The sequence below is a fragment of the Heterocephalus glaber genome, unplaced genomic scaffold (assembly GCF_053883595.1).
Source record: "Heterocephalus glaber isolate CG9 unplaced genomic scaffold, H.glaber_assembly_v1.0 deba00001479, whole genome shotgun sequence".
In the NCBI taxonomy this organism is placed as follows: domain Eukaryota; kingdom Metazoa; phylum Chordata; class Mammalia; order Rodentia; family Bathyergidae; genus Heterocephalus; species Heterocephalus glaber.
In genome coordinates this window covers 17,941,946-17,958,010 of record NW_028258316.1, presented here as the reverse complement: position 1 = coordinate 17,958,010, position 16,065 = coordinate 17,941,946, and the positions used below count along the sequence as shown (strand labels likewise).

Genomic DNA, 16,065 nt, shown 5'->3' with positions numbered 1-16,065 from the left:
CATTCCATGGTTATGTGATATTATATGACAAAAGTGGTGAGATCTTCTCGATGTAAAAAAGATCCTAACTCAGTTCATCAAAAAGGAGTTTCCTTTGACCATCAACTGAAGACTGGATAAAGAAGATTTTTTTTGTTTTTGTTTTTTGTTTTTTTATAAAATGCAGTACTACTCAGCAATAAAGAATGAGAAACTAGAGACATTTATAGCTAAATGGATGCACATTGAGGCCATACACTTAAGTGGAATAAATAGGACATGCTTGTAAATACCAAATAGTTTCTCTGGTGTGAAAAATGAAAAGTGTAAATAAGGATCAAAATGTATAACAGATGATGTGAAATAGGAAGAAAAGGTCTAAAGGTGTAGGGGAATGGGAGGGGTAGGGGAAAGGAAAGAAGGGAAGAGAAAAAATATGAGAAAAGGAAAAAATGGAAACAAAGTCTTTGTAAATAGGGAAGGGTGGAGGGGGTGAAGGGAGGGCAGGGGAAGGGAGAAAAATAAGAACCAAGATACATCATGTAAAGGTACAAGATCCCAATGGTGAATGCAACTGTATTGATACCAAATGTACCAATAAACTTAATGGAAAAAAGCAAAACCAAACAAAACTAACAAAGGAGTTTCTCCGGGGTAGATCTGCCAGAATCAGATGTTTGGGCAAACCCTGGAAAGAGACCAGGAGCTTAAAAGACGAGAGTCACTGTGTCATCTTCTTCTGCTGGCCTTGAAGGGGCACACTGAGCACGGACCATGAAGGAGGTCCTGTGGGAAGGGCTGGAGAGTGACCAATAAGAGTGCAGAATGGGCTCTGTTGGGGGCTGGCAGAAAAATAGGCTCATCACTTACACAGCTACAAGGAAATGAGTTCTGCCAACAATGACACAAGCTTGGAAGAGGACCTTGCATCTCACGAAGTTGCCACCCCCTGCGACAACTTGACTTTACCTTGTGAGACCCTCAGCAGAAACTCAAGTTATGTGCCATAACTGGACTTCTGATTTACAAAACTTTGAGACAATCCGTACATATTGTTTGCAGCTGCTGTTTGTGACAATCGCTTTTTCAGAAGAGAAAGCTAAGGTATGACTAGAGAGTACTGACACTCTCTCCCCCACCCTAACCTCTAGGTTGGCAAATGTTTCCACTTAGATGGCTCAAAAAAATCCCTCGGAGGCATAATCTCTAAAATCCATCTCATTCTATCTCTCCTGGAAATCTCCTGCTCTTCCCTCCCTTGGCTATAGGATTCTCCCAGCTCATAATCTAGGAACCAGTGTTCACCTCCCGAAATCCTCAGTGGCTCATCTTGAGCGGCTCATCTGTGCACCCCATGCTCAACCGCAGTGTCCCCATTTTCCCTCAGTAATTCCCTAACTGGGCTCCTGCCTTTAGTCTCTGCTCCTTGTGGCTCCTCCTTTACTATAAAAAGTACAATCTTCCTAAAACAGCAACAAGATGACAACTCCTTCTCTGCTTCTAATACCTTCCTGGGCTCCCCATTTCAGGAAGCTTGGGGTCCATGCTCTTTCATCCCTACATGAATGGCCCTTTGTTTAACACTTGGCCACTTCCCATTTATTTTTCAAGTTTCTGCATTAATAGTGGTTCCTCAAAGATGTATATCATGACTTTGCCCTGTTTATATTAATTACTGTTGTGGGTTTTTTGGTCAGAGGCATTTCCTCTTGGAATTATATACTCATTTATGTGTTTGTGCAATACTCTCTCCCTTTCCTTTCCCCCTGGCATTACTATAAGCTTCATACAGGTAGCCACACTATTGATTTATTTTTCAATATTTACATGGCCCTTTAGCATACAGACTCAATAGAACCGACTATATATTACACATTAGCTGGTTAAATAAATGAATAAGTGAATGAACTTGACATGTAAAGCCTTTCTCAATCTGGGTCAATTTATCCCTCCCAGCTTCTTCCTCACCATCTTCCTTCAAGTAGCTTATGCTCTAAGAACACTATTTAATCCTCATAAAATCCCTATAAGGTGGACTTATCACCTCCAGTTTTCCAAGCAGGAAATCAAACCCAGGGAATTTAAACTAATTCATCCCATGTCATTTAGGAGTCAGGACTAAGTAAGGTCATGCATGAAAGCATCAAGTGCAATGCAGCTCTTGACACACAGCAATTACTCAAGGCCTGCAGTTAGTCTCCTTATCTGGAAAAGAGTTTTGCAAGGGTAAGAGAATTCTGGGGCTGTCCCACAGGACTGGGAAGAACAGGGGCGACAGCATTCTTGCTTGGGGCTGGAAGCAGAGAGCCACAATCTCTCATTCTACAGAAAAGGAGGGAAAATCCTGCTGAGCCTAGTTGAAAAACAAGAAAGTAAGGGAGACTGATTATTCCTTCTCACTAGTGTAAGCAACTAAAAACAACATGTTTGCTTTATTGCCTTTGGTCTGCCATTTGATGCATGACAGCCATCTCCCTCCCTGGAATGCAAGGCTGTCAGGTGCTGAGCCTGTTGGCATTGCAAAGGAGCCAGAGAACTGAGAACAAGTTAAACAATATTTCACCAACGTCAGGCCTTTGAAGCTGGCTGGCTCTCTCCCTGCATTCAAGGAGCCCTCCTTTGCAGGGACTGCCTGATGTTTCTGCAGGTTCGGGTAGAGGTAATCTGAAAGGCAACTTTAAGCCAAAGAAAGCTGATGTCTATTTCCTCCAAGAGTTGAGGGAAGGGAGACAAGAGAGACATCCAAAAGAAGCTTTTAAAGCCATAACAATTTCTGAATACATAATTTTCTCTTATTTGTCTCGTAAAATAGGGCCAAATGCAGGTGTAGATCAAAGCTAGGTTTCTGCATTTTACTGTTCTTTCAATAAGAGGAATCCAAATTCTCAGGCTTTTTTTCCTAAGAGGGAATGCAGAATCTTTCCAAAAAGCATGTGTTGGCTACTGGCACCCACTGGAGTAAGGTTATCAACAAACCACACGTCACAAGCATCCAACTACCAGGGCAGAAGTTATGCTAGTGGGGAGAGGCAGACATCTACAAGGGTCTTCTAGGAGACAGTTCAAGGACGGTGGTAAAAATAGTTTTTGGAGCTAACTGGAACGCTGACCAAGCCTCAGTCCTGCCACTACTGGATTTATGACCTTGGAGAAGTTATTCTGCCTGATTTCAGTTTCATTCTCTTAAATATAAAAACAAGGACAACAGCTGATTACATAGGAATATTAATGAATATGAAATGGATCTGGCACAAAATATGACTGCTGTAAGATGTTACTCCTCTTGTAATTATTATTCATGTTTCTTGCTTGTGAAAATGAAGATACGCTTGATGGGAGTCCAAAGCCAGAACAAGGATTAGATGCGCTTTTGTGATACCAAAGAAGGTATTAAGTGGAGGTTTTCAGTCCTGTTTGAAAATTCGAATTTCAGAAGCCCTTTAAGCCAGCAAGCAGGTCCTTGTCCAGATATTCCCATGAAATGAATCAAAAGTAGGTGCTTGGAGCTGGTAGCTTTTGAAAGGCTTCTGACAGATTCTGATATTCTTTAGGCCAGAGACAATCTGGACCTGACGGTGCTTCTTACCACTTAGTTGAGTATGTGTTCTTGCTGTTGGTTCTGACTTGATAACACATTCTAGAGTCTGTCATTCTATTAGCTGGGAAGCAAGAGTGGGTTGAACCTCTACTCTGGCCCTAACTAGCCAGCTTCTCCAGATGACCTTTTCCTCTATTTCTTTGCAGGGACCATCTACCTCGGGTTGTGGAGTTTGTGGTCTGCTTTGTAAACCATGCCTCCCACTACCTGATGTATCATCCTCCAGAAAATGTTTGGGACTGGTTGAAGTATTTTAAGAAAATGGTCCTGGAATCTCATCCAGAAGCTAAATTCTTACTTTTCACTCATAATTCACCCTAGTAATGAGACAGTAATTATTTAACTACTGGATGTTTGAGGGGGAAAAGGGTAATTCCATTTTCAAGGGTTTGCCAATTTCCATGGTGTAAATACTGCCACCATGGCTGATTAGAAACTACTGATATGACACTGACATCACAGCACAGGTGGGAAGAGATGAGCACAGACTGGGCTGGCCTTGCTCCACCACAAAACAGGAAGTTTCCCTCTGTCATGTATTTTCCTACCTTATCAAATTTTATTGAGGTGATTGGTGCCAGTAATGCTCCCTTTTGGCCTTCATAGTGAACAGACCTCTCAGTGGTGGAATGTATTCTGATCATAGTTATTGCTGGTACCAGCCCCTCTCCAACTGAACCCTCAAAGTAGTTCATAGAGCTAATTCCAGGAGGTTGAAAGGGAATTTATCAGACTTCTGGTGCCAGGATAAATTTAGGCATCTTCCTCTGTTCTAATGAATATATACCTTGAGCCAGGCATTGAAATATGTATTTTACCTGATTTATCTCTTTCATCCTTAGAATGGCATGTCAAAAGATATGAAACCAAGTAGTTTAAATTTACATCTCTCTACCACGTGATATCCTGAGATAAGTGAGCTCTCTTAAGCTTCTGATTCCTCATCTATAAATTGGAGACACAAATATCCCTTCTTATGGTATTATTAGCAACTATAGGAGATGATGCATTTAAAAGATGTAGATTAGCCTAGAGAGGACTCAATGCAATAAATGTGGTTTCTTCTGTTTCTTTCCACTTTCACCCTCCTCCATACTTGTATTTCTGTGATAGACTGTACTCATCAGCTTTTCTGTCACTGAGACACAGTAATCAGTATCCACAACTTAAAGGAGGAGAGCTTTAACTTGGCTCATGTTTCAGAGGGTTCGGTTCATGGTCATCAGGCTCCAAAGCAGAAACATCATGGTGGAAAGACATGGCTGAACAGGTTGCTTAGTTCATGTTGGCTGGGAAGCAGAGCAGCGGAATTGTGATGCCAGAGAGGATGAGAAGAGACCAGATATACAGCTCAAGTCACACCTCCATGATCTACCCAGACGCATCCAGAATTTTTCTTTACTAATCCATGGGGCAGCTGTCAAGCCAATCAAGGTGATACAATTAAACTTAACTATCACATTGGCTCTCAGAATGGTATTGTTGAGAATACTGAGTGTCAAGTTTTACCTGAGTGTTTGACAGATTGAGACTGAAACCTAAAGCCCTGCTTTGTTTCCTAACTAAATAAGAATATATCTAGGATTAGACCCAAAACTCAGGACTTGTATAATAAAACTCAGGACTTGTACTCAGAAATTGTATACTACTCCCTTGGTTGGCTCATCCTCCCTCTGACCTTGTCTCCTTTCTTTTCACCCAGCACTCCTTTCTCTACCTCTCTGTCCTGTCCTAGCCTCTCCTCCCTTTCCCTGTTCTCATGTGTACACCCTCACATGACCATATAAACCCATCTCAGTAAGGTGCTGCTGTGTTCATTCTGAGGCCACTTAGTTGATGCTTTGTCTGAAGCCTCCAGTTAACAATGACATCAGTGTGAATCTCTCCTGTGTAAAGATTAGTGGGCCAACCTACTCCATAACTCTGATATCACTTCCTGCCTCCAGAGCCTGAGCATCTCTTCGAAGTCACTCCAGGAATCTCTTCCAGGTCACTCTGTTTACAAAGGCTTTGAAGGTTGATTAAGTACAAATCATGTTGGCTGCAGTGTTGGCTCTTCTCTCAGTAGCAGGTAGGTCCTACGGGTGAGCTTGCAGACTGGCAGAAGGCTGTGTCTGTGATAAAGGTCATTCTTAGGCAAAAAGCAACAGACAGTGAAGGGAAATGCAGTATCACAATGCCCCAAGATGCCAGGACCACCAAATTTATGTTCACACTGAAAATATCCCGTTTTTATTTTCTAGAAGCAAGACCAACTTGTGGGCCCGCATAATGGAAAGAGGCCATGGACTGTGTATGCCTCGGGCATTGATACACTGTGCTCGGCTGACCAGCTGCCATTTAACTGAGACCACTGCAGGCACACTTGGCTAAGCGTGTCCTCTGCCTATATTACCTCATTTAATCCTCACAAAAGCCTAAGGGAGAACAGACAGGAAACAACTAGACTTACCGCTTTTAACCTTGAGAAACTGAGGTCACAGAAGGAAAGCATCTACCCCTAGGTCACACAGCTAGGAAATGGCACAGCAAGGACTTCAACTGGTATCTGCTGATTACCAAGCCTGTGTGCAACCTAGAAGCATCAGTTTTCTCAGTGTGTTTGCCTAGAAGTGATTTCAAAATCATAGAAACATTGTAAGGCTAGGAAAAGTAAGAGAAAATCCTATTCCTTTTATCTTGCTCCTCCTGTTGTTAACATTTGTCCCCAATTGCTTTTGTTCATTTAAAAAAGATGACCTTTTCGACCTCTGGGAAAATGCTTCTCTTTTAAGGTTTCTATGTACATACAATGGAAAATAGGATGAACTATCTTTAAGATGGAAAAAATCTTTGAAATTTGATGAGAAGCGATGAATACAGTAAGCTACAGTTACCTTTATCAATAATCAAGACATGCTTCCCTCTTTCTCTGGACTCCTCTCCATTATTCCTGCAGCCATACACTTGGGCTCTGCCTGATTCTGAAGCCCACATCCCCACCCTCAGTGTACCAAGTTCCCTCAGCCTTCATACTTTGGCAGGTACTATTCTGTGGATGTTCATCTTTTATCCCACTCATTTCCATTTCCTGGAGTCTCTGCTTCCTTGGTACTCTCAGCTTAGATTTTAAAACAGTCTCCTCCATTTAATTCTCAAAAGCCCTCTCTGCAGGTATGGCTTGAAATTTCTCTCACCTCTTCTTTTCCTCTAAAACAAGATTACAAGAGTGTGTATGTCTTTGTGTGTGTGTGTGTGTGCGCGCGTGTGCGCGTGTGTATGAATATGGAGAGAATCATAAACAAAACTACACACATCATACATAAAGTATTGCTTACAATACTTACAATATGCTTAGCATAAAGTATTGCTTACAATAAAAGGGGCCTGATCACTACAGAAAACCCTAGCTTAAGAGTTGCCAAATTACAACAAGCAACTGAAACAGAAAATAAACAAAACCAGGATTGGTTTTGCCCATTGGGGCTAATCAGCAAGGCTTAGAGGAAGTGCACAGGATTCGGAATAAGAAAATCTGGGTCTCTAGAGCCACCAGGACAATGAAGAGAAGAGTGAGGTGCAGCGAGGAAGAGAGGTTTGCTCAAGGCCACACAGCCACAGCACAGAGCTTCGCTGGGAGGCTCATGCTGGGTGCTTGCACTGCTGAGACAACAGCAGCTGTGGTTGCTCTGTCTCCTACTCAGCAGTTTGCCAGTGGTTGGACACACCATCTATTTTTCATCTGGACCTTGAATTAAACACCAGCTTATCGTGATCAGCATCACCTCTCAGTGTGAGCCGCATCCCCATTCCCTCAGGAGATTATAACCACACTAAGGATGGGGCTGGGGCCCCATTTCCCACACAGCCCAACCTCATGCTCAGTAAGGGTGTTTATTTCATGAATACAGTTTAAACCTGGACAAGCTTTGGAGTTCAGGATGTAACATAAACACACTTGCAAGACTGATAGGAAAACTGAGGCCCTGAGAGGGCACGGGTTTGCCAATGGCCACTAAATTAGTTCACGGTGGGGTTCAGGTGCACATCTTCTGACTCTAAATCTAGCATTCTTTGCCATATGCTATACCATCTCCAGATCACAAGATGACATTTACCCCAGTGCTAATCTGTCACATCAGCTACTGGATCAGTAAATTCTTTAGAAACTGCCAGAACTGGTAATCTGGAAACCAGTCTTATCTCAGCTGGTTATGTATTGGACCAAACGCAGAATCCTTTGGTATAGTATTTAGGCAGTGTAATCATATGTAACACAGGTCAGGTTCATTTTACAAATCATTGTGAAATTTCCTGGACCAGACATAAAGGTGTATCATGTGGAAGGTTTAGAGAAGGAGTCAACTAACTATGCCTTGCAAGGAAAATGTGGAGCAGTACAACTGTGCTATGGAAAATAAAGTTTTACTGGGATGCATTTAGGTGTGTCCATTTACATGTTATCTATGGCAGTTGTCATGGTACAATAACAAAGTAGAGCAGTATACCAAGACGAGACTATGTGGCCTGCAGAGGTGAAAATGCTTACTAATTAGCCATTTACAGAAAAGCGTTGTTGATGCCCTATTTAGAAGTGGCACCAAATAAACACATCCTGGTTTCTTAGTCTGTTTCTCAGTCCCTTTGGGTCTCTGTCTGTCTCCTCCCACTTGCTGTATTGATTACTGCAGTTCTCAGCTCCAGAAGGAGTTTCTACCTGGCCATACCACACACGTTTTCAAAACAGTATCATCCCCCTTAAAAGAACCCAAGACATGAGAAAGCTACAGATTGCTCCCAGATTGTATCCCAAACCTCTGTTTTAATAGATTCTATGTACAAAATGAAATTTTTAGCTGATTTAGTTTGTAGCTAAGAATGATTTAAAGGAAAAGGGAATAATGAAAGAAAGAAAAACAGTTTATTGAGCACATTTGAGTGAATCCCAGAATGTTCCTCCTCCAGACTTGCTCATCTCTGAGGTCAATGTAAACCGCTCTATTTTTGAAAGGGAAGTAAGTGCCCAGAGGTTCAGGGTTCATCCAGGGCCAGACAGGAGGGATAGATAAGGTCAGAACTCACAGCCAGATCTGGCTGAATCAAACACCAGTTCTCTCTCTGTCATGGGACTGGAGGACACAGACTTACATATCAGTCAATAATAAAGTAGTGTGGTGATGGTGTCTACACAGAGGGAGTATCTCAGAAACTGGAGTAGAATAAAATGTAGAAACTGAGGCATGAGATGAATTCACAGAAGATATCATTTAAGTGCAGATGCAGAGTAAGTGGGGGTGAAAGAACAAAGGAGAGAATTCCAGGACAGAAAGTCTGTGAAGCTTCCAGCAGGACAGAGTGTTGGGGTAGATGGCTGGAGGGGAGGAGGGGAGACAGCCCTGGGGATACAGGAGGGAAACACCACTTGGGGCTTTTGGGTGGGTAAAACATTCATATTTCATCCACCCAGAAATGAATGCATTGAAAGCTAAGCAAAGAAACAAGATGATCTCTACTTACTTAAAAAAAAATGATCACATTGGCTCCAGAGTGAATAATGGGGTGGATCCCAGCAAGTTAAGATGACTGAAAAAGGGCTCTTAGAGTTTTTAAGCAAATGGTGCAGGTGGCAAGGATGAGGACAGCAGCAGAAGAAAAGGTGAGAAATTTGTAGATAGGAGTAGAAGTTATACAAGAGATCATCAGTATCTCATTTAGCTTTTACCATTACCCTGTGAGGGTAATGTCACTGTACTGTCACCTCACTTCAGAGATGAGACTATTAAATCTATTGGTTCATTTCATGTGGAAGAGAAGTGGCAAAGTCATAGCTGAGAGCTAGGCCACCTTCTACTCTCAACTCTACCAGGAAGCCATCCCCTATTTAGCTACTCTTCCTCCTTCTCTCTTTTGGCTCAAACCTAGAATGAGGGGCTCAGTTCAGCACCTGGTATACTTTGTCTTCTGAAGTCATCTAACACCATCTCCCAAACCATGTAGCACATGCAGGGCCTCGAGGAAGGCCATGACCTCCCCTGACTCAGGTGCTTTTTAGCATCCCTCTTAAACCTCTACTTAGAGACCAGGAAAGAGACTCAGAGACAGTTAGTTACTTGGTCATGGTCATACAGAGAAGTGATGGTAAAGATAAACTAGAAACTACTGTACTGTCACCTTCACATGACCCTAGAGATCCAACTTCCCCTTCAAGATGGCAGCAGCTGGATGCCTTGATTCATGTCCATGTGTTCCTAGCTTTGGAAAATGTAGGTCAGATACTATTTTTCAAATGGAAGTGAAGAGTGTACAATGAGTTAACATGGAGTCCCAAATGCTATGAGATGACTGTTTCCAGTCCGCACAGAGATTCATGTTTTCTGCTATTTTTATGTTTTTCTTCCTGGTCCTTCTTGTACTTCATTATGTCTTCTTTGTCCCAGCCAGGCTGGCTCACATGCCCTGGGCAGCCCACAAGGAACTCCTGCCTCATTGTATTTGCTAAGGAGGAGCTTGGATGTAGGTGACAATGGTGGGGAGAGGGCTGATGGGGCTGGGCCTCCAAATAGGCCTGTGTGTTCAAAGAAGAGGAAGGCAATCAGCACAGGACAACAGGATGGCAGACGGCATTCTGATGTCATAGGCAGTCACCATACCAGAAAGGGAGAGGCACTGGGCATGGAGTAGAACAGAATACAGAGGGAACTAGAGCTGTAAGCCAGGTATATTTTAAGAACAGAAGACTCTCGCAAATGCATAGCTAGTGCCATTGACATATGAATGAGAAGTGACCTCTAAGATGAAATTTTACCAGCTTCTACCCTTCCAACCTCCCATGTTACAGACAAAAAAGAAGGAGATGAATGTACAATGAGGCTTACCTGAACTCAACCAATGAGTGGGCAGCAGATTTGCAGTTCTCCCCCACCTGCACTCTATAACAAATCCAGTGGTGCTTGACTCTGTCACAACTTGTTCTTCTCCAACTCTAACCTCCACATAAATGCTTTAGAGATATCGACTAATTTCAATCCTTACAACATCCTCCTAGAGCAGTGATGGGCAACCTTTTAGAGACTGAGTGCCCAAACTGCAGCCCCAAACCCACTTACCTATCGCAAAGTATCAACACACACCAATTAAACCTGAAGAGGTTTTAGTTTAGAAAAAACAACTGTTATCCGATGCTCCGCTGCTGGGGTATCTTGGCTTGTCTGCCAACAGAGAGGGCTCTGTGTGCCTGCTGTGGTACATCTTCTATAGATTCGCCATCATCCTAGAGTTTTATTCTTACCATCCTTGCTTTACAGCTCAGGGAATTTATGCACAGAGATGTAAGCTGCATGTTTAATATAGTACTGCTGGTAAGTGGTGGGGTGGATATTTGAAGCAGGTAATCCACCATCAGAATCCACTCTCTTCACACTCCCATCCCCATAAGCTCCCAGACCTTCCTTGGCTCACCTTTGTACTATGCATTTCCCCATTAGGACACCGAGTATAAACAGTCCTTTGACTCCTTTGCAAAATGTGAAGAAGAAAACGAAAGGGCACTACTTTCCTAGGGCACAACTCTATGGCATCTGAAGAACAACATTGGGCTTTAAGTTCTTTAGGCTGGAACAGAGGATTCGCCAGAACAAAATTCACTTTGGGCTCAGTAAATACCATAGCAACAGCAGTAGCAAGACCAACAGCCTCACCAACATCAAGTGCCTGTGAACTTGCAAAACGGGTAGAGTAATTACGCTCAAGGAGTCTAAAGACACAATTCCTTCCCTCCTCTCTCAGTTCACTTCCTTGTATTGTTTTCTTCAGGATTTGCCATCATCTATTTATACTTCCATATAATACAACTTTATAAGTGTGAAGATTTTTGGAAGTTCTCACTTGGCTTGGGTCCCTGGTGCTTAGAAGAATGGCAGGCAGGAAGCTGATGCTGAACAAATATTTGTTGTATGATTGGAAGGAGGGAGAGAAGGAGGAGAAGGTGTACTAGGAAATAACTGGAGAGAAGAACAGAGAGGAGGAAGAAGAAAAGAAAATGAGAAGAGAAAATAGAAGATAACAAAAGAAAATATGAAAATGAAGGGAAGGAGACAGCAACAGAGGATAGAGCATAGGAGAGGAGAAAAAAATAGAAATAAGACAAAGGTGGAGGCTATGCCATTAGTGGGAAAAAAATGGAGAAGAGAGATGAAGTAGCAGCTTTGGCGTTCAGCTGGCAGTAGGGCCAGGGAAGGAGAGGGGGAGGTGTCACAGCCAGCTTAGCCTTCTGCAGAGTCTGGAGGCACTGGGCCAAATCGTTTATCTTGAGACCTGTGGCTTGCTTTTGATTTTCTTGTTTAAGTTTAACTCCGATTTATGGGGGGCATGCTCAGTGATGGATGTTTTTCCAATTAGCTGTAAATAGCCCAGTCCTGCCGAAGAGACCCACCAAGTTCCCCAGCCCTGATTCTGGCTGCCAGATTGGGGGAGGGAGGAGACAGGCCAAGAATTATTGATCCCCAACTTCTAAATCTTCAATGCAGCAGATTCTAGAAAGTGGAGGAGTGGGAAGGAGAGGCAGACCTCATTATTCTAATGGAGGCAGAGGCTGGAAACCCTTCTCAGGAGAAGTGTCAATGAAAACACTCCCCACACACGGGAGGGCCCTGACAGGAAAAGTTGTACCAAGGTGGGGAGTCAGAGGGGACAAAGTTGAGATATGAACTGGCATACCTCATTTTGTCCTTAGTGTACACCAGGCACCATGATAAAATTTTCATATATAATTTGAGTCCACCCACAAGGTAGTATAAGGCCCATTTTGCAGATGAGAAAATTGAGCCATACAGAAGGTAATAACTGACATAAGAGCAAAAGGAGTCCAGAGAATGTATGCTCTTTGAATGTTCATCATAAATGGGCAAAATGCATGCAGAATGGTACATGGGGAAGATTCCTCTTCCTCCTTCCTGCCCCAGGTACTTCATTAGCCCAATTCTGTGCAGGCATGGGAAGGCCAGACATACTGTCAGATGCCTGCATGAGTGACACAGGGCCTTCCTATCAGCGGGTTCTGGACTAATCCTTGGCTTGGAACACACGTTTGCTGCCCAGGCTCTCTTCCAGGAACACACTCAAGCTTGCTGATTTCCTATTCTCATGAAACACTCAGAGGTGAAGAATGACATTCAGAGGTTAATTGCCTGAAACATACCATATTTTCTTATATAACACATTGAACAATCATAAAACTACAGACCTCAGCCACAGACTTGGCCCTTTGTGGAGTCTTGCTACAGCATTTTGACAACACCTTCCATTGACAGCCATTGTGATAGGTAATCTGCATCAGTACTGTATTTTTATCTGTTGAAGACAGTCTAGAAAGTCGCATGGCCACCAACTGGAGGACTGTTTCACATAAATAGAATTTTGTGATCAAAATTGCTTCTATCCCATAGACCCTTGTAAGTTTTATTTTTGGGTGTTTTGGGTTTTTGTTTTTTTTTTTTTTTGGTACAGGGATCGAACTCGGGACCTTGCGCTTCCAAGGCAGGCACCAGAACCACTGAGCTAAATCCCCGGCCCAAGTTTTATTTTTAATATAGCTCCCTTTGTACTTTTGCTGCTAGGAATCTCTAATGTGGCAGCTCCTATGAGAACCACCTAACACACTGTGACCTGGGTTTCCCTCCGTTGACCTAACTTGAGTTTGAGTAACTTTCCTTACTTCTATTTTCCTTTTAATATTAGTCATTTCTTGAGTTGAATTTTAAAAACTGCATAAATTTAGGGAAAAAATTTCCCTCAAATACTCTGAAGAAAGATATAAGCCAGGAAGTAAAGAATGGAGAATGGGGAAAAGAAAAAGAAGGTCTCTAGTCCAGCTGGGTCAGCAGGTACCAAGCTTGGTGCTAACCAATTTGAAAAAGAGTTTGGTTTGCCATTGATCACAAAATCTGCTTTCCGGGCTTTGCCCACACACTCTGGTTCCGGATGCTTCCCAAGCAAAGACTTACCTTTGCTGCAGCGGCGACTGCGGTATTGCTCTGTGTAGAACGTCAGCTGCGTCTCGTCATCTGCCTCTGAGCCCGAAGTCCCCTTGCTTCTCCCAAAGCTGATTCCTCCTGCAGAGAAGCACAATCCATCAGTCAGCCTCACCAGCCTCTAGAAGCTTGTGAGATCCTTCAACCATAATGAAGACAAGTTACCCCACCTCCAGACTTCTCCCCACAAATCCAGTGACCCAGGAGTTAGCAGGATTCATGGAAGGAGCTGGGGCTTTGCAGAGAAGTGGAGCTGGGTTCCAACCATGGCTCAGCAGCTTCCAGGCTGTGTAGCCTTGAGGAGATACCTTACCTTTCTGAGCGCTGGGTACTTTCTCTCTAAAATAAAGGCAATAACTGCTCCCCTTGTGAGGTTGCTCTGAAGACTAAAGGAAATATGACATGTAAAATACCAGGTCCACAGTGAGTACTAAATAATGGAAAGCTACTGTTGCTTTGCGTGATAATCCTACCATTAAAAACACCCAGGGCAACTTAATTTCACACACATTTCAATCAAGGGCTTGCTGCATGCCAGGCCCAGAGCCAGACACTGGAGACACAAAGATAAATACAGCTCAATCCTTGCCAGCCAGGAGATCATAAGCAAGTCAGGGGGACGAATGAGATCCTTAGGAGCTTTAAACCTAATTCATGGCTTATGTTTACCACACAATGAGATGCTAGGAACAAGAAGGGGAGCAATTCATTTCAACACAGAGGGCCTGGGAAGGCTTTATGGAGAATCAGAGATTTAAGTCAGGGCTGGAAGGATGGATGGGGCACCAGTAGAGGAAAAAGAAGTCCGAGGAGAGGGCATTGAGGTGCACCCCCAGGCATGGAGTGTGTAAGCACCCGGAGGCAGTATCAGGTCCAGTGCTGCTGAGAAGGACAAGCTGGAGCCACACAGTGCTTTTCTTTCCTTTTTCTGACAAGGTTGGCTAAAGGTTTGTCAATTTTGTTGATTCTTTCGAAGAACCAACTCTTGGCTTCATGGATTTTTTGTATCGTTCTCTTAGTCTCCATTGCATTGATTTCTCCTCTGATCTTTATAATTTCCTCCCTTGTATGAGCTTTGGGGTTGTCCTGCTCTTCTTTTTCTAGAAGCTTGAGGTTCAGCATCAGGTTGTTTAATTGGGCTCATTCTGATTTCATAATATGCGTATTCACAGCTATAAATTTCCCTCATAAGACTGCTTTCATTGTGTCCCATAGATTCCAATATGTTGTACTGTCATTGTCATTTAATTGAAGGAACTGTCTGATTTCTTCTTCAATTTCCTCTGTGACTGATTGGTTATTCAGAAGTGTGTTGTTCAATTTCCACGTGTTTATGAAATATTTTGAGATTCTTTTGCTATGGATCTCCAATTTCATCACACTATGGTCTGATAATATACAGGGGATAACTTCAATTCCTTTGCACTTACTTAAACATGATCTATGTGTGAGTATGTGCTCTATTTTGGAGAATGACCCATGTGTACCTGGAAGAATGTGTATTCTGATTTTGTGGGGTGGAAGACTCTGTAAACATCTCTTAAGTTCATTTCTTCAAGAGTTTGAGTTCTAGTGTTTCATTACTTATTTTTAGTCTAGTTGATCTATCTATTTGTGACGGTGGGGTGTTGAGGTCTCCCACTACAATTGTGTTAGTGCATATAAGACTTTTCATGTCCATTAGTATTTGTTTTATATAGTTGGGTGCACTAGTGTTTGGTGCATATATATTTATGATTGTCATCTCTTCCTCTTGGATTCTTCCTTTTACAAGGATGTAGTGTCCTTCTTCGTCTCTCTTAATCAGTGTTGGTTTGAAATCTACTTGATCTGCCAAGAGGATAGCTACTCCTGCTTTTTTTCGGGTTCCTGTCACATGGAGTATTGTTTTCCACCCTTTAACTTTCAGTCTATGGGTTTCCTTTTGAATTAAGTGTGTTTCTTGTATGCAGCATATTGTTGGATTTTGCTTCTTGACCCATTCTGCCAGTCTATTTCTTTTGATTGGTGAATTGAGACCAGTAACATTGATGGTTATAACTGAAACGTATTGACTTGTCATCGCCATGACTTTTTCTTTTTGTTGGGTTCTCCCCCTTTCCATTTAATTTCTTGTCATGCCAGATGGGTTCATTCTGCTTTGCTTCCTGGGGTTTTGATCCTCAATGTCTGTCTGTTCCTAGGATATTATGTAAAATTCTTTGGAGTGCTGGTTTGGTATTCACGAAGTTGCTAAAGTGCTCTTTGTCATGAAAGTATCTTATTTCTCCATCCATTTTGAAAGATAGTTTTGCAGGGTACATCAGTCTGGGTTGGAGGCTTTTTTCCTTTAGGGCTTGGAATATGTCACTCCAAGCTCTTTTTCCCTTGATGGTCTGTGTTGAGAAGTCTGCTGTGATTCTGATGGGCTTTCCTTTGTATGTGATTTGTTTCTTTTCTCTGACTGCTTGGAGAACTTTGTTCTTCTGTTGTGTTTCTGGA

At 42.7% G+C, this 16,065-nt stretch overlaps 1 protein-coding gene across 15 annotated transcripts in view; it reads right to left on the bottom strand.

Annotated features, from left to right (window-relative positions):
- The window catches only part of Astn2 (astrotactin 2), a 908,742-nt gene that overhangs the window by 609,344 nt on the left and 283,333 nt on the right, over positions 1–16,065 (bottom strand). For all 15 annotated transcript variants that reach the window (XR_015439761.1, XR_015439763.1, XR_002396623.2 and 12 more), the window contains one exon: positions 13,558–13,665. Coding sequence is in view for 12 of the 15 variants with exons in the window: in XM_087182849.1 (XP_087038975.1) it covers positions 13,558–13,665 (108 nt within the window). In the remaining 3 variants the exon portion in view is untranslated. The remainder of the gene's footprint in view (positions 1–13,557; positions 13,666–16,065) is intronic.